General features: G+C 40.1%; 1 protein-coding gene across 1 annotated transcript in view; it reads right to left on the reverse strand.

Annotated features, from left to right (window-relative positions):
• The window catches only part of MNS1 (meiosis specific nuclear structural 1), a 35,737-nt gene extending 27,769 nt beyond the window's left edge, over positions 1-7,968 (reverse strand). The window contains exons 1-2 of the mRNA XM_090268352.1: positions 7,528-7,968; positions 6,459-6,680 (exon numbers count right to left, since the gene is read on the reverse strand). Of these exons, the coding sequence (XP_090124478.1) occupies positions 6,459-6,680; positions 7,528-7,968 (663 nt within the window). The remainder of the gene's footprint in view (positions 1-6,458; positions 6,681-7,527) is intronic.
• Between the last annotated feature and the right edge of the window lie 13,424 nt (positions 7,969-21,392).

The raw sequence follows: 21,392 nt of genomic DNA on the forward strand, positions 1-21,392 counted from the left end.
AATTTGTGATCCTGGAACAGAAAAAAAAGACATTAACAGAAAAACTGAAGTAAATCAGTATTTAAAATCTGAATAACTCCTGTGGTTTAGTTACTAGTATTGTACCAAGGTTAATTTCTTCATTTTAATAATTGTTCTAAAATGATGTAAGATGTTAACATAAAGGGAATTCAGGTGAAGGATACAGAGAAATTCTCTATACTAATTTTGCAACTACCATAAATCTAAATTTATCTCAAAATAAAGTTAAAAACATGCATATTCGACTAAAAGACCTGGAATCAATGATAACTAAAGACTAGTAAACACATCTAGCACCCAAATTGTCTTTAAATATTATTTCCACTAAATGATAATACAACACCTTGGTACAATAGCACATTCCAGGTGTGAAGCAAGAAATTTACAAGATAAGCTGCCTTGTAATAGTCAGGACTTCCTAGAGAAACAGAAGCAACATGATAAGAAATTGGCTCAAGTGATTATGGAGGCAGGGAAGTCACGAGATCTGCAGGGTGAAATGGAAAGCTGGAGCCTCAGGAGAGCCCATGGTTTCGTTCCAGTCTACGTCTAAAGGACTGAGAACCAAGAAAACACCAAAAACACCCAGGATAATGTTTGACTAAATATCTGGTCACCCCATGGCCTAGTCCAGTTGACACATAAAATTAACCATCCATCACTAGCCTGGAACATTTTGTTCTGACAGAAAGCAAGGATACCATCGCAGATTAAGGGAGCCTTGCCAAAAGGACACAGAAGCAATAAAAGGGCATCCGTTGGCTAAAGATGGGACAATTAGAGCATCAAAAAAATTGTTTTTCAATTAATAATAAATGTAATTATAAAGACTCATAAGTCCATAAAGATATTTTTAAAAAGAGAAAGAGTCAAAAACTAAAGAAAACAAAATTTAAAAACAACAACAGCATAGGTACCAGTTCTTTAATCTGAAAATTAACGATCTCCCATTCCAGTAAGAACTAGATTTTAGGATATCAAATAACCCTAGCTGATGTGAAAAAGTCCTCTACAGAGGAATTTCAGCTAAATGTGAAAGGAATAACAAAATTAGAAATCAATGTTTTGCAACCCCTAACAAAGGAAAAGATTCATTGGTGAACTATAGAGGAAAGTGTGATGGAGATCTTTACAGTGGAGGAACCAGGCTGTCTCACTAAACCCACTGATCAACATTAGCATCACTAAAAGTCACCATGTGCCTGCTGATGTGATACAATGTCAAGGAGAGCATCATCTGTGGAGTAATTGCCCAAAAGTTGTACACAGAGCTAACCATGCATTTAAGGCTAACTTCCATTTAAAGGAAATATAAGAGATAGGAGAACAAATTAAAGAGACCAATGAGGAAGTAAACAGATAAATTCAGCCTAGTTAACAAGCTAGAAACATGAAGTTAAAAAAATTAAGGATGACGAAGGGACCGCCTTAGATTAAGAGGAACATAACAGGCATGACAACCAAATATATTGTGTGAACCTTGTTTAGACCCTGATAAAAACAAAACAACTGAAAAAATATGTTTCTGACACAATCACAGACATTTGCTTATGAAATGGTATTAAATGATACCTTGAAGTTATTGATCACTCTGTTGGGTGAGATAGTGGCATTATGTAAGAAAATATCTATTTTATAAGATGTATACTGAAGTATGCAAGAGATAGTTGATAGAGTATATGGGATTATCTTTAAAGAAAAATTAAGTAAAAAAAGAATAAGAAAAAATCTAAACCCAAGGCTCTTGCCCAGGGTTACAAAAATAATGTCTAAGTTTCTGGAATTTGGAATAAAGAGATGGCTACTATTTTTAAAACTTGCTTTTGCTACTTCCCACAATGTCCTACACACTGTTGAACTTAAAACAAGCCCGCAAAAAATGCTGAAATATCAGTATTTTTAACATTCATAAGAACTCATTTCTCATCGGTTTCCCTTTTTCTACCATCTTCAACCCTTTAAATATTTAGAAATTTCCACTGAAAAAATTATCTCCATGTTTTAGGAGTTACATATATATAAATTGTACTTGAATTCTTCAATTCTTCAAAGCAGTATTTCAAAGATAAAAAATACAAATAAATTTATACCTAATACCTAAGTGTTCATTTTCTGCCACTTAATAATACACATGTTTAGACTTCCAGCCAGGATGGAGGCCTAGACAGACATGCTGCATCTCCTTCCACAACTAAGAAGGAATACAAACACTTCAAAACTAGAGACAACCAGAAGTTCCAGAAAACTGAGCTGCATGGAAGTCCAACAAACAAATATATAAAGAGGAACTATTCATCCAGACAGGCAGGAGGGGCGGAGCCAGGGTGGAGAGGACATGGTGTGGTGGTGGCAGCAGTGGCAGGCCAGCAGAAAGTGCAGTCACACGTTTTAAAAGTGAGGAGGGACACCTGGGGAGTGCTCCCAGCACCAGACCAGACCCTGCAGCTCACTGTCCCAGCACCAGGTAAAATAAAGCCTCATTGCTTTTGACTGTGAAAACCAGTGGGGGTTGGTGCAGAGGAAGAAATTCCAGTCTCTCAGCAGAGTACGCTTGTTTAAAGGGCCCCCACGGTCCTAGAACATCCACAGACCCACCCATTCTGGGAACGATGGCTAGGGTAACAACTAGAGAGGCGCCAGTCCCATATGGAAGTGGGAGAAGTGCCTGGAAAAGGGGCGAGTGCTAAGCAAGCAGCACTGTTCCTTCTCGGACCATTCCCCCACACACAGAGCCACAATGTGTTGAAAAGGGTCTCCCTCTACTGACACATATCTAAGGCTCCGCCCCTTACAATGTAACAGGAGCAACAACTCTACCTAAGACACAGAGGCAAACAAACACAGGAACCTGTCAAGATGAGGAGACAGAGAAGTATGGCCCAAAAGGGGGAACGGATCAAGGTTCCAGTGGCAGAACTAAGCGACGAGGAGATAGCCAACCTAACAGATGCAGAGTTCCAAACACTGGTGATAAAGATGCTCACAGGCTTGGCAGATATGCTTAAGTACGGCAAACGCATAAGAGAAGTGAAGGCTATGCTAAATGAAACGAAGGAAAATCCACACAAAACCAATGGTGAAGGGAAGGAAACCGGGGTTCAAATCAATCATTTGGAACATAAGGAAGAAAACAGTCAACCAGTACAGAATCAGGAAACAAGAATTGAAAAAAATGAGGCGAGGCTTAGGAATCTCTGGGACAACTTTAAACATGCCAACATCTGATACATAGGGGTACCAGAAGGAGAAGAAGAAGAGCAAGAATTGAAAACTTACATGAGAAAATAATGAAGGAAAACTTCCCAAATATGGCAAAGGAAATAGACATACAAACCCAGGAAGAAGAGAGAGTCCCAAACAAGCTAGACCCAAGGAGGACCACACCAAGACACATCATAATTAAAATGCCAAAGGTGAAAGATAAAGAGAGAATCTTAAAAGCAAGAGAAAAGCAGAGAGTTACCTACAAAGGGGTGCCTATAAGACTACCAGCTGATTTCTCAAAAAGAAACTTTGCAGGAAGAAGGGACTGGCAAGAAGTATTCAACGTGATGAAAAGCAAGGACCTACAACCAAGATTACTCTATCTAGCAAAGCTATCATTTATAATGAAAGGGCAGATAAAGTGCTTCCCAGATAAGGTAAAGCTAAAGGAGTTCATCATCACCAAGCTATTATATGAAATGTCAAAGGGACTTACTTAAGAAAAAGATTATCAAAATTATGAACATAAAATAGCAACAGACTTCCAGCCAAGATGAAGGCCTAGACTGACATGCTCCATTTCCCTTCACAGCTAAGAAGGACAACAACTACCACAAAACCAGAAATAACCAGAAGTTTCAGAAAATAAAGCTACATGAAAATCCAACATATGAAGTTATAAAGAAGTGGTGCTCGTCCAGACGGGTAGGAGAGGTGAAGCTGGGGCAGAGAGGTCAAGCTGTGCTGGTGGCGGCAGCTGCAGCAGTGGGACGGCAGTCAACAAAGACACCTGTATTTAAGGGGAAGCGAGAAGAGCCTGGGGAGCACCCCCCGCTGCAGACCTAACCTGTCAGCTCGCAATTCCAATGCCGGGAAAGGCAGACCCCCATTGCCTTGGACTCTGAGGGCTGGAGGGGATGTGGACGGAGGAGGAGGCTCCTGGTCTCTCAGCAGAGAGTGAACAGCAGGAATCCATCTTGGACACCCACACAAAACGACAGTGTGGTGAGAAGGGTCGCCCAGTAATGACAAGTGCACAGGGTTCCCCACCCTATAGCGTAGGAGGTGTGACAGCCCCGCCCAGGAAGCAAAAGTAAACACAAACAGTCAGGATGGCACAAATCATGATAAGAGATCCCAGTGTCGCAGCTGACCAGACAGCAAATGTCTAATTTAATGGATCAGCAGATTCGAAATCTTTCTGAGGCTCAGTTCAGAGCTCTGGTTATACAAATGCTTACAGACCTAACAGCAGATCTTAAACAAGATGAGGAAGGAATGAAGGCTAGCACTGCTGAAATGAATGAAAACACAAACGAAACTAGTGGTGAGGGAAAGAAAACCAGGGATCTAGTCAACAAATCGGAACATAGGGAAGGAACAAACAGTCAACCAGTGCAGAAAGAGGAAATGAAAAGTGAGGAAAATGAGGAGAGGTTCAGGACCCTATGGGACAGCTATAACTGGACCAATATCCGAATCATAGGGTTGCCAGAAAGTGAAGAAGACAAACTAGAAATTGAAAAATTATGTGAAGAAATAATGAAGCAGAACTTCCCTAACTTGGGGAAGGAAATAGACTTACAGGTCCAGAAAGCACAGAGAGCTCCAAAAAAAGCTGGACCCAGGGAGAACCACACCAAGACACATTATAATCAAAATGTCAAAAATTAAGGATAAAGAGAGAATCCTAAAAGCAGCAAGAGAGAGGAAGAGAATTATGTACAAAGGGGTCCCAATAAGACTGTCAGCTGATTTCTCAAAAGAAACTCTGCAGGCAAGAAGGGACTGGCAAGAAATATTCAAAGTAATGAAAAGCAAAAACCTACAACCATGATTACTCTATCCAGCGAAACTGTCATTCAGAATAGAAGGGCAGAGAAAGTGCTTCCAGGACAAAGTAAAACTGAAGGAGTTCATCAGATCCAAACCACTGTTATTTGAAATGTTAAAGGGACTTGTTCAGGAGAAAGAGGATCAAAACTATGAACATTAAAATGAAAACTGTATCACAACAACCAACAACAGAAGCTAGAGAATCAAAACAAAGGCAAACTAAGTAGGCAACGAGAGTGGGAAAAGAATTATAGGTATGGGGAACATTATGGAGGGAGGTCAGAGGGCTGAGGGAATCGGGGAAAGGGAGGGAGATGGTACAGGGATTAAGAAGCATAGTAGGAGGGAGCGGAGTAGACAGGAAGATGTTGAGAAGAACTATATGCACAATCAATGGGCATGGATTAAGTGGGGGGAACAACTGGAGGTACAGGGGGTCACTGGATGGAGAGAAACAAAGAAAAAAGAAATTGGGACAACTGTAACAGCATAATTAATAAAGCATATTAAAAATTAAAAATTAAAAAAATAAATGGCAACTCACAACGATCAACAACTGAATCTAAAAAATAAAATCCAAGTAAGCAAACCAGAATAGGAACAGAATCATAGGTATGGGGATCATTTGGAGGGTTATCACCTAGGAGGGGGAGGGGGAGAAGTGGGGAAATGGTGTAGGGATTAAGAAGCATAATTGGTTGGTACAAAATAGATGGGGAAGTTAAGAATAACATAGGAAAGGGTAAAGCCACAGAACTTATATGTATGACCCATTGCATAAACTAAAGGGGGTGGGACTGCTGGAGGGAATGGGGGTACTGTACAGGGGGGTTAAAAGGGGAAAATAATGGGACTACTGTAACAACATAATCAATAAAATAAACTTTAAAAACATATATGTTTAATTTCAGTAAATTCAAAAGGTACTACATTTTTGTCTTTAGAATTTTACGGAAGGCAACAGAATTGTACATATGTGAATAAAACTGGATGTTAGTAATTACGAATTTCTTATTTATGAAATAAAACCTGTGCTAACTCTCTTCCTGGCACTATCCTAAGGGCTTTGCACATATTAACTCATTAACTATTACAACAATCATATGGAGTAGGTACTGTTATTATTACCATTTTATAAATGAGGCATAAAAAGTAAAAGCACCCTACCCAAGGTTCCACAACTGATACACAGCAATAATAGACTTCAAAGACATAATCTAGCTCCAAAAACCAAGCTCTTAAACCACTACGCTGGGCTGACTTACAGTGAGGTATTCTTTGTCTGATGCTGTTGTCTATCTACTCAATTCCAGTATGAGTAGTTAGCTTTCATTGTTTCAAGGAGAAAAATAAAGAGAAAAAAAGAAAACATGTAAAGAATAAACAGTAAAACTTACCTTTTGAATGGCCTCTTCCATATCTAACTCAAATTGTTCATTTTGTAATAATCTGAGGAATCTCTTGCGCTCAGCACGGTCCTCATTTTCATTCCGCACTCTTTGGTCCCTGATTTGATTCTCTATCTTTCTTAGTGCCTCAACATGCAATTTTTTGCTGTGGTTCATATCTACTAATTTCTGGTGCCTTTCACTGTAACTCAATGTTCTCCTTTTGGAAGCCTGTAATGCAAAAATAAAATAAACTAAAATAAATGTATGCATGTTTTGGTGTTCCAAAATCTAATTTTTAAAAATGTATTTATGTAAACCCCAGGGACAAATGATATAAAGGTAGGTAACAATAATAAAGTTAGAAAGGGCATTTGGCGTCCTTCCTAAATTCAGAGAAGTATATCATAATGAAAGTATAAACGTGGTCGGTAAATACATCGATATATCAATGAAGTAGAACTGTTAGTCCCCATCTTATAAATGAGGTGACAAAAGTACAAGCACCTTTACAAGGTTCTTCAGCTAATAAAGAGTTGTACTAGGATTCAAAGACATGAAGTTGAGGTCTGCACACAAGCCCAGCTCTTTACCACTACGCAGGGAATTCCTCCTCTTCTCACCCCCCATTTCCACCCCCACCCCAGCCGCCGTCCCCCAGCTTGGCCATAAAGTTCTGTTCCGATGCCTGTCAGGTTTTCCTAATATAGAGTTAATACATCAACCCACTGCTAATTATTCATTCGCTCTCTGTTGGACTTTAATTTCCACTCATTCGTTTTTTCAGTTCTTAATCTTTTCCCAAAGTTCCTGACATTCGGGAAATAAGATTTTTACCGGGCAGGTCTAATAATAGTGTGAGGAAAATGCAAGAAGAGCTGGAAGCTACGGCGTTGTGGCCCTTAAGTAATTGCACCTAAGGCCTCTGAAAGCAAATGCAACTTTCTCACTAATTCTCAGGTTGGGCATTTCAAAATAAATTTCTTAGAAGCAGGCTAGATCTAAACTACAACGCAATCAATAGGTAAACAAGAAGTTTCGAGACCTCCTGCTGCTCCCCTCTGCCCCAGCTGCTCACCATCTTGGTGGACGAAAATCCCGCCTCCGGCTCCTGCTGCAAATATGCAAACGCAACGGCCCGCTGTGCTCTCTGGTGTTTACGTGGTTTCCCGGCAACGGTCTCCGTGGTGCCCCACAATCTAACCAAGGCGCGGTCTCCCATTGGACAAGCAAGATCCAATGGGCTGCGAGCTTCTTGCGAGGCTGGCAGAACATCTACTTCAATAGGTCTAAAGGAGACAAGCGGGAAGTTCGGATCTTGGGGCCAGATGCAGACCCTTTGCAATCTGGTAGGGAGCTCAAGAATTCCCTCAGTGGCTGACCTCTCTTGGCGGGGTAGGGCGCCACTCTGAGGACACTGTTCACATAGAAATACACAAACTCTTATCTGGTACGTGAGGCTAAAGTCACTTTCCACGCACAGAACATGGTTGCCTTTGTCCTCAGCAGTGGGAGGCATGGTCACTGTAATACTTGCTGGGACATTGTGAGGCACTGTGGGTGGCCTGTGCTTGCAGGAGGCTTCTCCTCACCCCCAAGGTGGTACACTTAGGGCCACATAGATATCATTCTGCTAGGTAATACATGGTCTGGGTACCAATGACAAAAAAATCAAGATGATGGTGGGATATCCATAGGTTTATCTTATCATCAACTTAAACACTAAAGTTCATTTTAAATGCAAGAACTTAAGGACAGGAATTAGTCAAATATTGATAGTAGAGGTGACATACAGAAATCTCATCAAAACTAAAAAAAGAAAAAATTAAGGTAGTGTGAGAACCTGTTTGTGCTATCTAATTTGAAGTCATCTTGTGTAGCAATATCTCTGCTTAAAGATTAATAACAAAAAGGACATCCAATTCCAGCTTCAAAATACAAAAAGCTTATAAGTCATCATTTCCATCTTTACCACCAGAAAAAAACTGAATAAGCTAAAACTTAATAATTTTTCTTCGTCTAATTATAGAACCAAGGTCACAGGGCAGCCCACATCCTGAAATCTGGAGAGAGATGTGAAATCAGGAAATCACTGCCAAGACTCCTCCCACAGCAGAAGCCATTGAAGCCCTAAACTAGTAACACTTAAGTGGTAATTTTGATTAATTGACAGAGACTGAGTGTAGACTAGTGTAAGTGAAACTACTGGGGGCTGCAGTCTTAGGGAGTCCCCCTCACTTCCATGGGTTTTGCTTCCAGGAAACCCAGCAAGTTTTCACAGTGTAAAATCAAGAACGATTTCCTCTGGGATGGGAAGAAAAGTCACTGTGAAATATGTCCAGAACGTTCTCATAACAAAGGCCTACTGTCCAGAGAACAGTTGGGACATGTCTCAGACAATAGCCTCCTCCAGCCTCCCTTTCTCACCTAAGTGGAGAGAGAGAAGTTAAGAAACACTTGCAAAGGTCACAGCCCTACAAATAGAGATTTAATTATAAAATTAGAAATGCTTTCCCTTTTCCATGCTTCACCACAACATCAGCAGTGCTCCAGGGTAATAACAGTTGATTACAGCTGGAAGTGGGGCAAAACACACTATCTGACAAGAAATTCTTAAGGAAACTCAAGCGCAACAGGAGACAAAATCAAAACACTAGAGGAATGTCAAGCCTCTGGCACCTACAAATACAGCAAACATTAAATGCAGCCCAACTTCTAGCCTCACTAAAGCCTTATGTACCTCAGTTCCTGTTACCCAATATACCAGGTCCAGCTTTCAACAGAAAACTACAGGTCTAAAGGCAAGTTGCTAAATGGCAAGGAAAAACAGTCTGAAACGCAGAGTAAGCATCAGAACTAGACTCAGTTTTGACAGGTTTGGTGATTATTGACCAGAAATTTAATATCACTATAATTAATATGCACAGAGTTCTAATGGAAAATATGGACAGCATGCAAGAACAGATGGGTAACATAAGCAGAGAGATGGAAACTCTAAGAAAGAATCCAAAAAAAGTTCTAGGAATCAAAAACACTAGCAAATCAAAAGATGAACACCTTTGACAAGCCTGTGGGTAGACTGGACAACCATGAGGAGAGACTGAGTGAGCCTGAAGAAATGTCGATAGAAACTTCCCAAACTGAAATGCAAAAAAATTGATTAAAAAATGGTAACCCCTGTTGGGCTTGGAGACTTCATCTTAGACCCAAATTATTTTCCTACATTAGAAGAGGACTTAAAGTGGATATTGTCAATGTTTCTGTCTTTTGGGGGCCTTATTATAAACCCAGTTACCACAAAATTAAACTTGACTACAGGGTGTAACAGTGCAAAACATTTTGAAACCAGCATGCAACTATTATGTGCATTTAATCCCATTAGCTGAGCAACTTCCACATGAACTGTACCAAAGACACGGCTTATGTAAAGCTTCTCATGAAGCAGCATTTAATTAAATTGTTTGCTAGGCTGTCACCAGAAATTTTTGATTGTTTTAGACACTGATGTATCCTCAAGCATTTAAGATATGCCTGGCATATAAATGATACTAAAAAGCTCTACTCAGAAATAATTTTGAAGAAATATTGTTCTTCATCAGTTAGTTTTATTAATTTTATTTGTATTTTCAAAGAGCAAACTTTTATATTTATTAATTTTTTTCTAATTATTTTTCTATTTCCAAGTCCATTTATTTTTGCTCTTACCAGCATTAGTTACTTCTCTTCTTGTTTGGTTTTAATTCACTCTTCTTTTTATACTTTCTTAGGGCGGGAGTTTAAATCTTAAAGACCAGTCTTCTTTTAAAATACAAATTTATAATATAAATTTCCTTATAAGCCCTGCCTTAGCAACTTGCACAGGTTTTGATATGTTGTGCTTTCTCATTCATTCAATTCAAAATATTCAAAGACTTCTTTGATCAATGAATTATTTAGCAATGTTTTGTAAACTTTCCAAATAGTTCAGTTATCCAAGTATTATTTTGTTATTGGTTTCTAGTTCAGTTACAATACAATCAGAGAACATACTCTGAATAACTTCAAATCTTTTAAATGGGTTGAGGTTTATTTTATTGTGCAGACTATGATCTATCCCGGTGAGTGTTTCATGTGCACTTGAAAATTATGTGTATTCTGGTGTTGTTGGTGAGCTTGTTCTATAAATGTCAATAAGGTCAAATTGGTTGAGCATGCTATCAAATATTCTATATTCCTAAACTATTTCTATCTATTTGCTTTGTCAACTACTGAGAGAAGTGTTGAGGTCATCAAATATAATTGTGGGTTTGCTTGTTTTTCTTTTTAGTTCTTTTTTTCTCCATGTGTTTTAAAGTTCTATTGTTAGGTGTTTACACCTTTAGGATTATTATTATGTCCTGGTAACATTTTGACATGACTTCTTTATCCCTGGTAATAAAGTCTTTGTTCTGAAGTCTATTTGATATTAATATTGGATCTCCATCTTCTTCTTTTTTTTTTTTAGAGCTGGTGTTTACATGATACATTTTTCTCCATGCTTTTACTTTGACTCTGTCTGTGTCTAAAATGGCTTTCCAGCCCTGGCTGGGTGGCTCAGTTGGTTGGAGCATTGTCCTGTATACCAAAGGGTTGTGGGTTCAATCCCCAGTCATGGTATGTACAGGAGGGCAATCACTGAAAAATAATGAGATAAATAATAAGTTGATAGTAAAAATAAACAACTGATTGTGCTCTCTCTCTCTCTCTCTCAAATCAATAAAACATATCCTTGGGTGAGGATTAAGAATATATTAAAAGGGCTTTTCATAGATAGCACATAGTTGGATGTTGCCTTTTTATTCAACCTGACAATCTGTGTCTCTTAATTGGTATATTTATTATATTTACATAATATTTATATGGATGTATTAAAATCTACAATTTTGCTAATTTTAAAATTTGTTGCATCTGTTCTTTGTTCATTTTCTTTTTTGTCATTTTGTGATTCCATTTTATTTTTACTATCAACTTATTATTTATCTCATTATTTTTTAGTGATTGCCCTAACATATATATGTATATTTATATATTCAAATACTGTAATTCTGCCTCATTTGTTTTGTATAACCCTTATAACTGTATGATTTCAATTCTTCTGTCACATATTTTGTGCTATTGTTATCATACATTTTATTTATACACAAATAAATCCACAATATATACGTTTCTACATATGTTAGACTGATATTGCCTCAATGCTCTCAAATGCTGTTTTACTTTATGTTTTCTTTCTTTCCCTCCAATCTTTTTCTCCTTGTGTTTCTGTTTGGGTCATTTTTATTGATATACTCTATCTTCAAATTCACTGACTCTTTCCTCAGCTGTGCTAGTCTTTTGTTGAGCCTGTCAAAGGCATTCTTTATGTTCATTACTGTTTTGGTTTTTATCTAACATTCCCATTTCACTCTTTCTTATAGTTTCTATCTTCTCAGCAAAAATTACCCATCTTTTCATGTGCTGCCTACCTTTTCCATTAGAGGCATTAATTTTATTAATTATAGTATTTATAATTTCCTGTCTGAGAGTTTCACCATCTGGGTCATATATGAATTTTGTGCTATTGATCACTTCATTTTTATACACTTTTTAGAATGTTTTTTCTTGCTTTCTTTGTGGGTCTCATAATTTTTTGATTAAATGCCAGACATCATGTGTAAGACAGTAAGGACTACAGTAAATCATATTTATGCCTGGAAATAAAAACACCTATTCTTCCTTTACAACATCAGTGTAGGAGGTTGAGTTAGTGCAGTTGGGAGTTGAACTGGATTTGAACTTGGTTGTTACTATGGTTACCTTTAGTGCTCCACTATCTTCAGTTTTCTATAGCATAATCTTGTGTTGTTATGTTGGGGAATGGTTTTCAGAAGGTTTCTCTCAACATTCCTGATCAACAGCTTGCATTAGGCTTTCCCCACGTTCCAGTATGTCGGAGAGTGTTTCTCTCAGACCCAAGCTCTTGCCCCCAGCAGTAGATCCCTGGTTTTGGCTGCTCATGCTTGCTCGCCAGGTAGTGGGAGGCGCGGGGTTCTCTTTTGTCCTGGTTCAATCTCGGCGTTAAGTTAGCTAGGTGTGAAGGTTCTCATAAGTTGAAAATATTTTCCCTAATGCTAATTATTCACTGTCTTTTTATTGCCTGTAAAGGGTTGTATGTGTACTTCAAGTTTCTTCTTCAAACTCTAGCCACAGTGGACTTTCTGAGTTCTTTCCTGCCAGATGGCCTTTGTATGTATGGGTTCCTGCCCGTAATAAGACTGAAACTCCACCAGCCATTTTGTCAATGAGATAATACATGCTCTGGATAGCGGAACAGAAAAATGGCTTTTTTATTTTTATTTTTTTAATGACCAAAGAGCAACCATACCAGCCCTGACTAATTCTTGACCTCATGCTATATGAGAAAAAAAATCATAATTTATCTAAGCCTCTATGTCCTCTTTTCACCTAGGAGTCTATTAGTGCTAGCCAAATGCAATTCCTAACTGATACGAGCACTATCTCTTTTTAAACTCATGGGTAAAAGTGATTAAGAAAAACAAAAATTTTTGCAATATTAATTGCCTTTTTAAATCAATGTTTGATTTTGAAGATTAGTAGATAAAGTAGAAAATCTCTAATTTCTTTTCTCATACTTTCCTTACTCTTTTATCTTCTAGAAGCTACTGGCCAGTTTTTCCCTTCCCTTAATGAATGTGTTCTGAGAGTCTTGATCACAACATTTGATTCTTGGTTTTATTTTCCAAAATACCCAGGCAGCCCATTTGTCTAGTAATTTAATAAATCCCAGAGTCATGTCATTTACAAACTGGATAAGCATACCTTTTATATTTTCAAGCATTCATAGATAAAAATGTAGACTAAGACTGGGTGAACGCAGAGCCTTGACATATACCACCAATGGACCAATTTTACTAATATACTACTAATACCTCTATACTTTTTCTGTAAGGATTTACTGGGAGAATTCTCCAAAAAGACTTCACTAAAGTCTAGATCCATTATGATTTCTTCATTTCACTTGAACTCCTTGCCAGGGCACAGGCCTCGGTTGTGGGTTTGGTCACTGGAAAGGCCTGTGCACAAGGCAATTGACCAATGTTTCTCTCACACTGATGCTTTCTTCCTCTCTTTCTCTCTCCTTTGCCCTGTGACCATTCATAATCAAGTTAAAATATAGAACATTCATATTGAAAGAAATTCTGGTAAGGAATCTGAGAAAGGTATATATGGGGCAAAGACTGAGACAATAAGGAAAAGAATATGAAGCATGATTGAGACGCTTAACTCTTGAGCCTTGAAAGAGTTCCAGGAAGCTGCAAACCTCCTCTCTCTGTCCTTGGGTCTTTGATCACATGATTGTATATCAACATTATCTCTACTGCTCTGCTCATTGGTAATACTGTCTGAGAGGAACAGAGAGAGAGCACAAGCTTGCCCTCCTGGTGTTCTGTGCAGACTGAGCTGGGATGAAGCAAAGCATCTCTCCAAAAAGTTAGGCTTCCTGTAATGAGGGTAAAAGATGCGGATGATTCCAGGCTAAAACAGGGTATAACCAATTCGATAGTATAGAATTTGTTAATTCCTAATAGTGAAATGTGTTGCAGCATTGCCAAATATTCTAGCAAATATGTATGCTTTTCATTATTTTTTTGCTTCCCTGACTGAGGACCTTTGGTTCTAAAGGAAATTTTAGTGGTAACTCTTTGTTTCCAGGTTACCTATGGATATTTCAGATTCTACAATAATTTATGTAATTCAATAGGTGATCTGTCAGAGAAAGGTATTCTTGGCCTGAATGTCCATCTAAATCAAAGATAACTTTAATCATTGCAATAATTAGTTGATTTTAGCTGCAAAAAATAGTCTAAAAATTATTTTTAATTAGTAGAATTTGCTTTTTAGAGCAGTTTTAGGTTTATAGAAAAATTGATGGATCACAGAGAGTTCCCATATGTCCCATTTCCTCTCCACACCCATATAGTTTCCACTATCATTAGCATTATATAATACATTGTGTGGTACAGTTGTTAAAATTGATGAACCAATATTGATATATTATTAACTAAAATTCATAGTTGACACTAGGGTTTACTCTGTTTTGTACAGGTCTATCTGTTTTGACAAATGCATAATGTCGTGTGTCCACCATTATAGTATCATGCAGACTAGTTTCATTGATTTAAAAATCCCCTGTCATCTACCTGTTCATCCTTTCCTCATTCCCCCTAAACCCCTGGAAAGCATTAGTCTTTCTACTGCCTCTATAGCTTTTTCGTTTCCAGAATGTTATAGTGTAAGACTCATATAGTATGAAGCCTTTTCAAACTGACTTCTTTCACTTAGCAATATACATTTAAGGTTCCTCCATGTCTTTTTGTGGCTTGAAAGCTTATTTATTTCTATTGTCTAGCTTTTTAAAAACAATTATTACATTTAAAATTATTTCTCATGATAAATTATTGCTATCATAAATGGTATATCATTGTTAAGGAAGGATTTATGCCCTCTGAGCATTAAGGAGAAATCTTCTGGTTCATTTTCCTTTGGAAGGTAACTTTTCACCTACAAGTCTAGGCTAAAGGTTTAGAGTACTGAAGGGAAAGAGCATTTGCTAATAATAAATGATGGATTACACTGATTAATGTTTCCCAATAGTTGCAGCACAACAGGGTAGAACACATCAGAGTTGCTAATCTGAAATAAGTCATGTTAACAGGTATACCTTAGAAGTTCTAACTAAACAGTAGAAATTATTTACAAACTTAGATTGCTTTATAAAATAAAACAATTAGAACAAATTTTTTCTTTCATTCAAAAATATGCCCAAATCTAATCTAATTTGCTGCAGCTGGACACCACCTGCAGATGCCTATTTAAGTACTCTGAACATTACACACTTAGCTTTTAAATATTGATAATGCCATTTTTCATTTTCTTGATGTGAAATCCCAGAGGGAATAATTATGCTAATAAACCTTAATGATTCTTGCAAATAAATGATCAAACCAAATTGCTACTGTTGATTTAAATTAATGGATGCCTTTAGGATGAGATTTGCCAGTACGGTGCTGCCTCTTGAATCTCAATTCATCTTATTTAGCTGAAGAGTGTTCCATAGTTTGTTAAATAGATGAAGTGTTTAAAATATAATGTGTTTGTGCAGTTTTTTGCACTTCATAATGTTCTAGCATTACCATCTTTGCCTTGTGGCAAATCTGCACTTAATGGTTTCATTGTATATAATTTCCTTTCCTATTTTTGGTCTCGTAATGTTATATGTGTGACTTACTTTCTGGCTGATTCTGAATAGGTCAGCTTCCATATGTTGAATTGGATTGTTTCATTAAGAGAGGAAGACCTATTTCTGGATATTTTAGCTACCATGATTCAGGAATCACACTGACTATGTGATGATGTGATCAAGAGCTGAGTAACTGGTGGAGGATAGGGCACTATTAAAGGGCTTATTTCTTGCCCCATTTAAACCTAGATGAATAGATCTCTTCATTTCGTGCTCCCTCACTTTCACTCTTGCCCTTGCACCCTCACCAAGTCTATAGAAATAGGAAATTCCTGACTTCATGACTTCCAAAATAAAACAGGGAAATAACTACAGAATTGTAATCATGCATTTTCAAGGTTGAGGAACACTACACAGAGAATGCTTATTCATTGTGGCTATGAATAAAATTTTATTTGGTTAATTTTGTAAAAATCCACTTTTATTTAAGATGCCATACAATTGAAAAGCATGACCTTATCCAGATGATTGCTTCAATTGTCCTTTTTTTTTTTTGCATGAAAGGTCATATTCTAAGCATAGGAGAAAGAGTGAATGAATATACAACAGGTAAAGGCACAGAATTCAATAAAAGTGATGTAAATTAATAAACAGGCAATTGGCACATATATATAATGTTTACTTAAACAGGGTAGGGAACTTGTGATGTCTAATAACAGTTACTCAGGGATTTGTCATGTGGGGCACAGAGGCTGTAATTTGGTTAGTGACCACATTTAATTCATTGTGAAGAGCAGAGAAGTCTTCTTCTGAATTACAATGCTCTTATCAATTATAAAAAAGTATGTGTATACATTTAACATATATATACATATATATATATATAAACTACCTTTAGAAAGGTGTTATTTATTTTTATTTATTAACTTCAAGAAAAAAATGCCTAATTTTATCAAATATTGTACATTTATGGCAGTTTTTTTTCTAATGAAAAATTAACCAGTCCAAAAAATTTAAACCATCAGATGCATTATTTTACTTCTGTAGAATTTTCCAGTTAAGCAAAATAATGAGGGATGATCCAAATATGTAATGATAAGGAAATGATTAAATAAATGATAATACCTCAGCTCATCAGGACCATGTGCCCCGGACTTACTGCAGACCTTCCGTGGATCAAGGGTGCCAGGAAAACCGCTGTCATCGATAGGGAACTGACACGACTAAACATCGACATTGCGGCTCTACAGGAGACCCGGTTGGCCGACAACGGAACTATCAGAGAAACCAACTACACCTTCTACTGGCAAGGGAAGTCTCCGGACCAACCAAGACAGCACGGTGTTGGGTTCGCTGTGAAGAACACGCTTGTTAACTCCATAGAGCCACCCACAGGAGGCACAGAGAGATTACTTACCCTCCGATTGTCAACAACTTTCGGCCCAGTCAGCATTCTTAGCGCGTACGCCCCAACCCTCTGCGCCACCACCGAAGAGAAAGAACAGTTCTACCATGCACTGGACGAAGCGTTATCCAAGATCCCCAGAAGTAACGCTCTTTATCTCCTTGGAGACTTCAACGCAAGAGTAGGAGCCGACCACATGGCCTGGCCCACCTGCCTCGGAAACTTTGGGAGAGGAAAGATCAATGAGAATGGTCAGCGACTGCTTGAGCTTTCGTGTCACCACGGCCTGTGCGTGACAAACACATTCTTCAAGTGCAAAGAGATCCACCAGGTGTCATGGAGGCATCCCCGCTCCCCCCACTGGCACCAGCTTGACCTCGTCATCACCAGAAGAACGGATATTGGCAGCACCCTCCTCACCCACAGCTACCACAGTGCAGACTGCGACATGGACCATGCCCTCGTGGTAAGCAAGGTGCGCATAATGCCGAAGAGGTTGCACCACTCCAAGATGAAGGGTCGCCCACGCATCAACACCAGTTGTGCCAGCAACCCAGTTAAGACCCAGCAATTCATCAACAAGATGGAAGATGCACTCGGCGAGGGAATGGCGGCAGACGACATTATCGAATCCAATTGGTCACGTCTCCGCGACGCCATATACAACTCCGCCATTATTGCTTACGGGAAGAAAGAGCAGAAGAACGCTGACTGGTACGAGGCTCACTGGGAAGAAATGGAACCCGTGATCGAGGCTAAGAGGAAGGCCCTACTGGCTTACAAGGTCACGCCCACTCCCAGTACACTTCAAGCTCTACGGGCTGCCAGGAACAAAGTCCAGAAGACCGCCCGCCACTGTGCCAATACCTATTGGCTAAACCTGTGCAGAAGCATCCAGGAAGCCGCCGATATAGGCAACGCACAAGGAATGTATGAGGGTATCAAGAAGGCAACAGGCCCAATCCCCTCCAAGATCGCCCCCCTTAAGTCCAAGACAGGTGAGGTCATCACTGACCAGGAACAGCAAATGCGGCGGTGGACCGAGCACTACCTCGAGCTGTACGCAACGAAGAACACCGTAACAGACACTGCTCTTAACGCCATCCCAGACCTACCAGTCATGGAGGAGCTAGACACCCCACCTACTGCAGCAGAGCTCGGCAAAGCCATCGACTGCCTCGCTTGCGGGAAAGCACCAGGAAGTGACGGAATCCCTCCAGAAATCCTAAAGAGCGGGAAACCAGTCCTGCTACAGCCGCTCCACCATCTACTCTGTCTCTGCTGGAAGGAGGGTTACATCCCCCAGGATATGAGAGACGCCAACATTATCACCATGTACAAGAACAAAGGAGACCGCAGCGACTGCAACAACTACCGGGGCATCTCTCTCCTCAGCGTCGTCAGCAAAGTATTCGCCCGGGTCGCTCTTGCCCGCCTGCAGACCCTTGCTTCCCACGTCTACCCAGAGTCCCAGTGTGGCTTCAGAGCTGGCCGATCAACAGTGGACATGATCTTCTCCCTACGCCAGCTGCAGGAGAAGTGTCACGAGCAGCATAAACCACTCTACCTCGCCTTTATCGACCTCACGAAGGCGTTTGATCTGGTCAGTCGAAGCGGACTCTTCAGCTTGCTACGGAAGATTGGCTGTCCACCACATCTGCTTGCTGTGGTCATGTCCTTTCACGACAACATGCACAGCACGGTGTCCTACAACGGCGCAACCTCTGAGGCCTTCCCAGTCAGCAGCGGAGTAAAGCAGGGCTGCGTCCTCGCGCCTACGCTGTTCGGAATCTTCTTCTCCATGCTCCTCCAATACGCCTTTAAGGACTGCAGCGAGGGTGTCTTCATTCACACCAGATCCGATGGCAAGCTCTACAACCTGGCCCGTCTACGAGCCAAGACCAAAGTCAAAGAGGTGCTCATCCGTGAGATGCTCTTCACCGACGACGCAGCTTTGACATCACACTCCGAAGAGGGACTCCAGCAGCTAGTCACTTGCCTTTCCCACGCATGCAAGGAGTTCGGACTAGTCATCAGCCTGACGAAGACGAATGTTATGGCTCAAGGCACGGGGACTCCCCCATGCATCACCATCGACGGATACACCCTGGAGGTTGTCAACGACTTCACTTAACTCGGGTCCACCATCTCGAGCTCTCTGTCAGTCGACTTGGAGGTCAATCGGAGAATCGCCAGGGCAGCCACAGTTATGGCCAGATTGAACCGGCGAGCGTGGAACAATTCCAGCCTCACTGAGAAAACCAGACTGCGCATCTACCAAGCCTGCGTACTCAGCACTCTCCTCTATGGCAGCGAGACGTGGACCACCTATGCAAGGCACGAAAGGAAACTCAACAGCTTCCACATGAGGTGCCTGCGACGCGTCCTGCATGTCACCTGGCAGGATAAGGTTCCCAACACCGAGGTGCTGAAGCGAGCCAATATGAGCAGTTTGCATGCAGTTCTTAGTGAGAGACGCCTCAGGTGGCTCGGCCATGTCAAAAGAATGGATGCAGGCCGTATCCCCAAAGACCTCCTCTACGGCGAGCTAGCAGAAGGCAAGAGGATGACAGGGCGCCCAAAACTGCGGTTCAAAGACATCTGCAAAAAGGACATGACACAATGCTCCATCAATCTCAACACATGGGAAGTTCAAGCAGACGACCGCCTAGCCTGGAGGCTCGCGGTCAGGCAAGGTACGTCACGCGCGGAGGCTGCGCGCAACGAGGAGGTGGCCCAGAAAAGATCGAGGCGGAAGCAGCGTCAACAGCAGCAACAACAGCCATCTGCCTTCACCTGTAACAAGTGCAGCAGGGATTGTCACTCCCGAGTCGGACTGCACAGCCATTCTCGGCGGTGCAGATAGACTCTCAAGAAGCTACGCCATCGTCTCTCGAGACGGACGGCTGCCGACGACCTCAGCTCTGCACCTAGAGAAACATGGGTGTGTCTGGACAAGCAGAGGGGCAGGACAGGGAGATATGTTGTGTGAGGAGCCTCAGCAGCCTCCTTGGAAAGCAGAACGACTGGGCATCAGAACCTGAGCAGCAATTCTAAGGCCCTGGGGACAAAGAGGGACATAATAACCCTCCAAGAGGAATGGCAGATGAAGAAGGCAGTCTGAGATGTCCTCAGACCCAGCCCTGCTTGGTCAACTGCCATAAGAGGGCAGCAGGGCAGTGGAAAGAGAGATTGTATCAATTAATTGATAGAGCTAACAGACAATAATAGCCCAGAAATTGTGTAACAGATAAGGAGTAAAGTAACACTCATGTTTTTTCAGAGGCAGAGACTTCTCCTTATTCAAAATACAGGGAATGCTAATGGAAACTGATCCAGGCATAAAGACTTTTTCTGGAGAGAAATGAAACAATGGTTCTAATCCTCATTTTAAAAGAAGTTGGTGCCAAGGAATCCAATATTAGATCAGCAGATATATTTTTGGGGAATCCAGGCAACAGATCCCTCCATCTCATCCATCTCCCTGGAGGCGACAGGTAAGCTTACTGAATGTGCTTGGTTCTCCATGTGGCCCTAACCGCATATCAACATGGGGCTTGACACAGAGAATGAAAATCTCTGTTTTGTAACTCATTATATTGTCCAAGATACTATGGCAGTGTGACAGAATAACCAGAAGAACTCTAAGGCAGACCATGGTCTATAAGTAAACATCAGTCATAAAAGTAGCAAAAAAGGGAAGAGTAAAAGAGTGAATAGAGTCAGGCACAAACAGAATATTTTCTTCCTTTGATTTTTAATGCTTCATTGGATCTCCATTTCTATACTAATATATCCATAGAAATAGTTATCCACTGTACCCCTCTCCATCATATAATTCTGCTCCCTAGGGTTTTCCTTTCCTTTCTTAGCAGATATACGTTGGAAATAGCCAAATAATAACCCACAAGGCTAATTCATTCCCCCAGTTTTCTAGAATCGATTACAGCACCTGGCATCTGATGACCTGAATTGAGCTAAGGCATTTCAGTGAATCGATGACACTATCAGTGGAAGGATGCACCATGATAATATTCATCAGTCAAGAAGAAAAAACTGCCAATTAAATTGGCACATCATCTATTTTAAGACCCATCTTAATTTCAGAAATGTTAAAACGCAAAAAAAAAATTTAGTCTATGAGACATAGATTTTTTTCCCCACACTCAAAGCAAATTTTACTACAATATGAAGGGGATCCCCCCCCCAAAAAAACCCAGTTTACTTATTTTAAAAATTGTGTATTTACTCTTAAAGGTTTAAGCTTTAGTCACCTTCA

The sequence above is a fragment of the Furipterus horrens genome, unplaced genomic scaffold, assembly GCF_987537825.1.
Source record: "Furipterus horrens unplaced genomic scaffold, mFurHor1.1.pri manual_scaffold_3, whole genome shotgun sequence".
NCBI lineage: Eukaryota > Metazoa > Chordata > Mammalia > Chiroptera > Furipteridae > Furipterus > Furipterus horrens.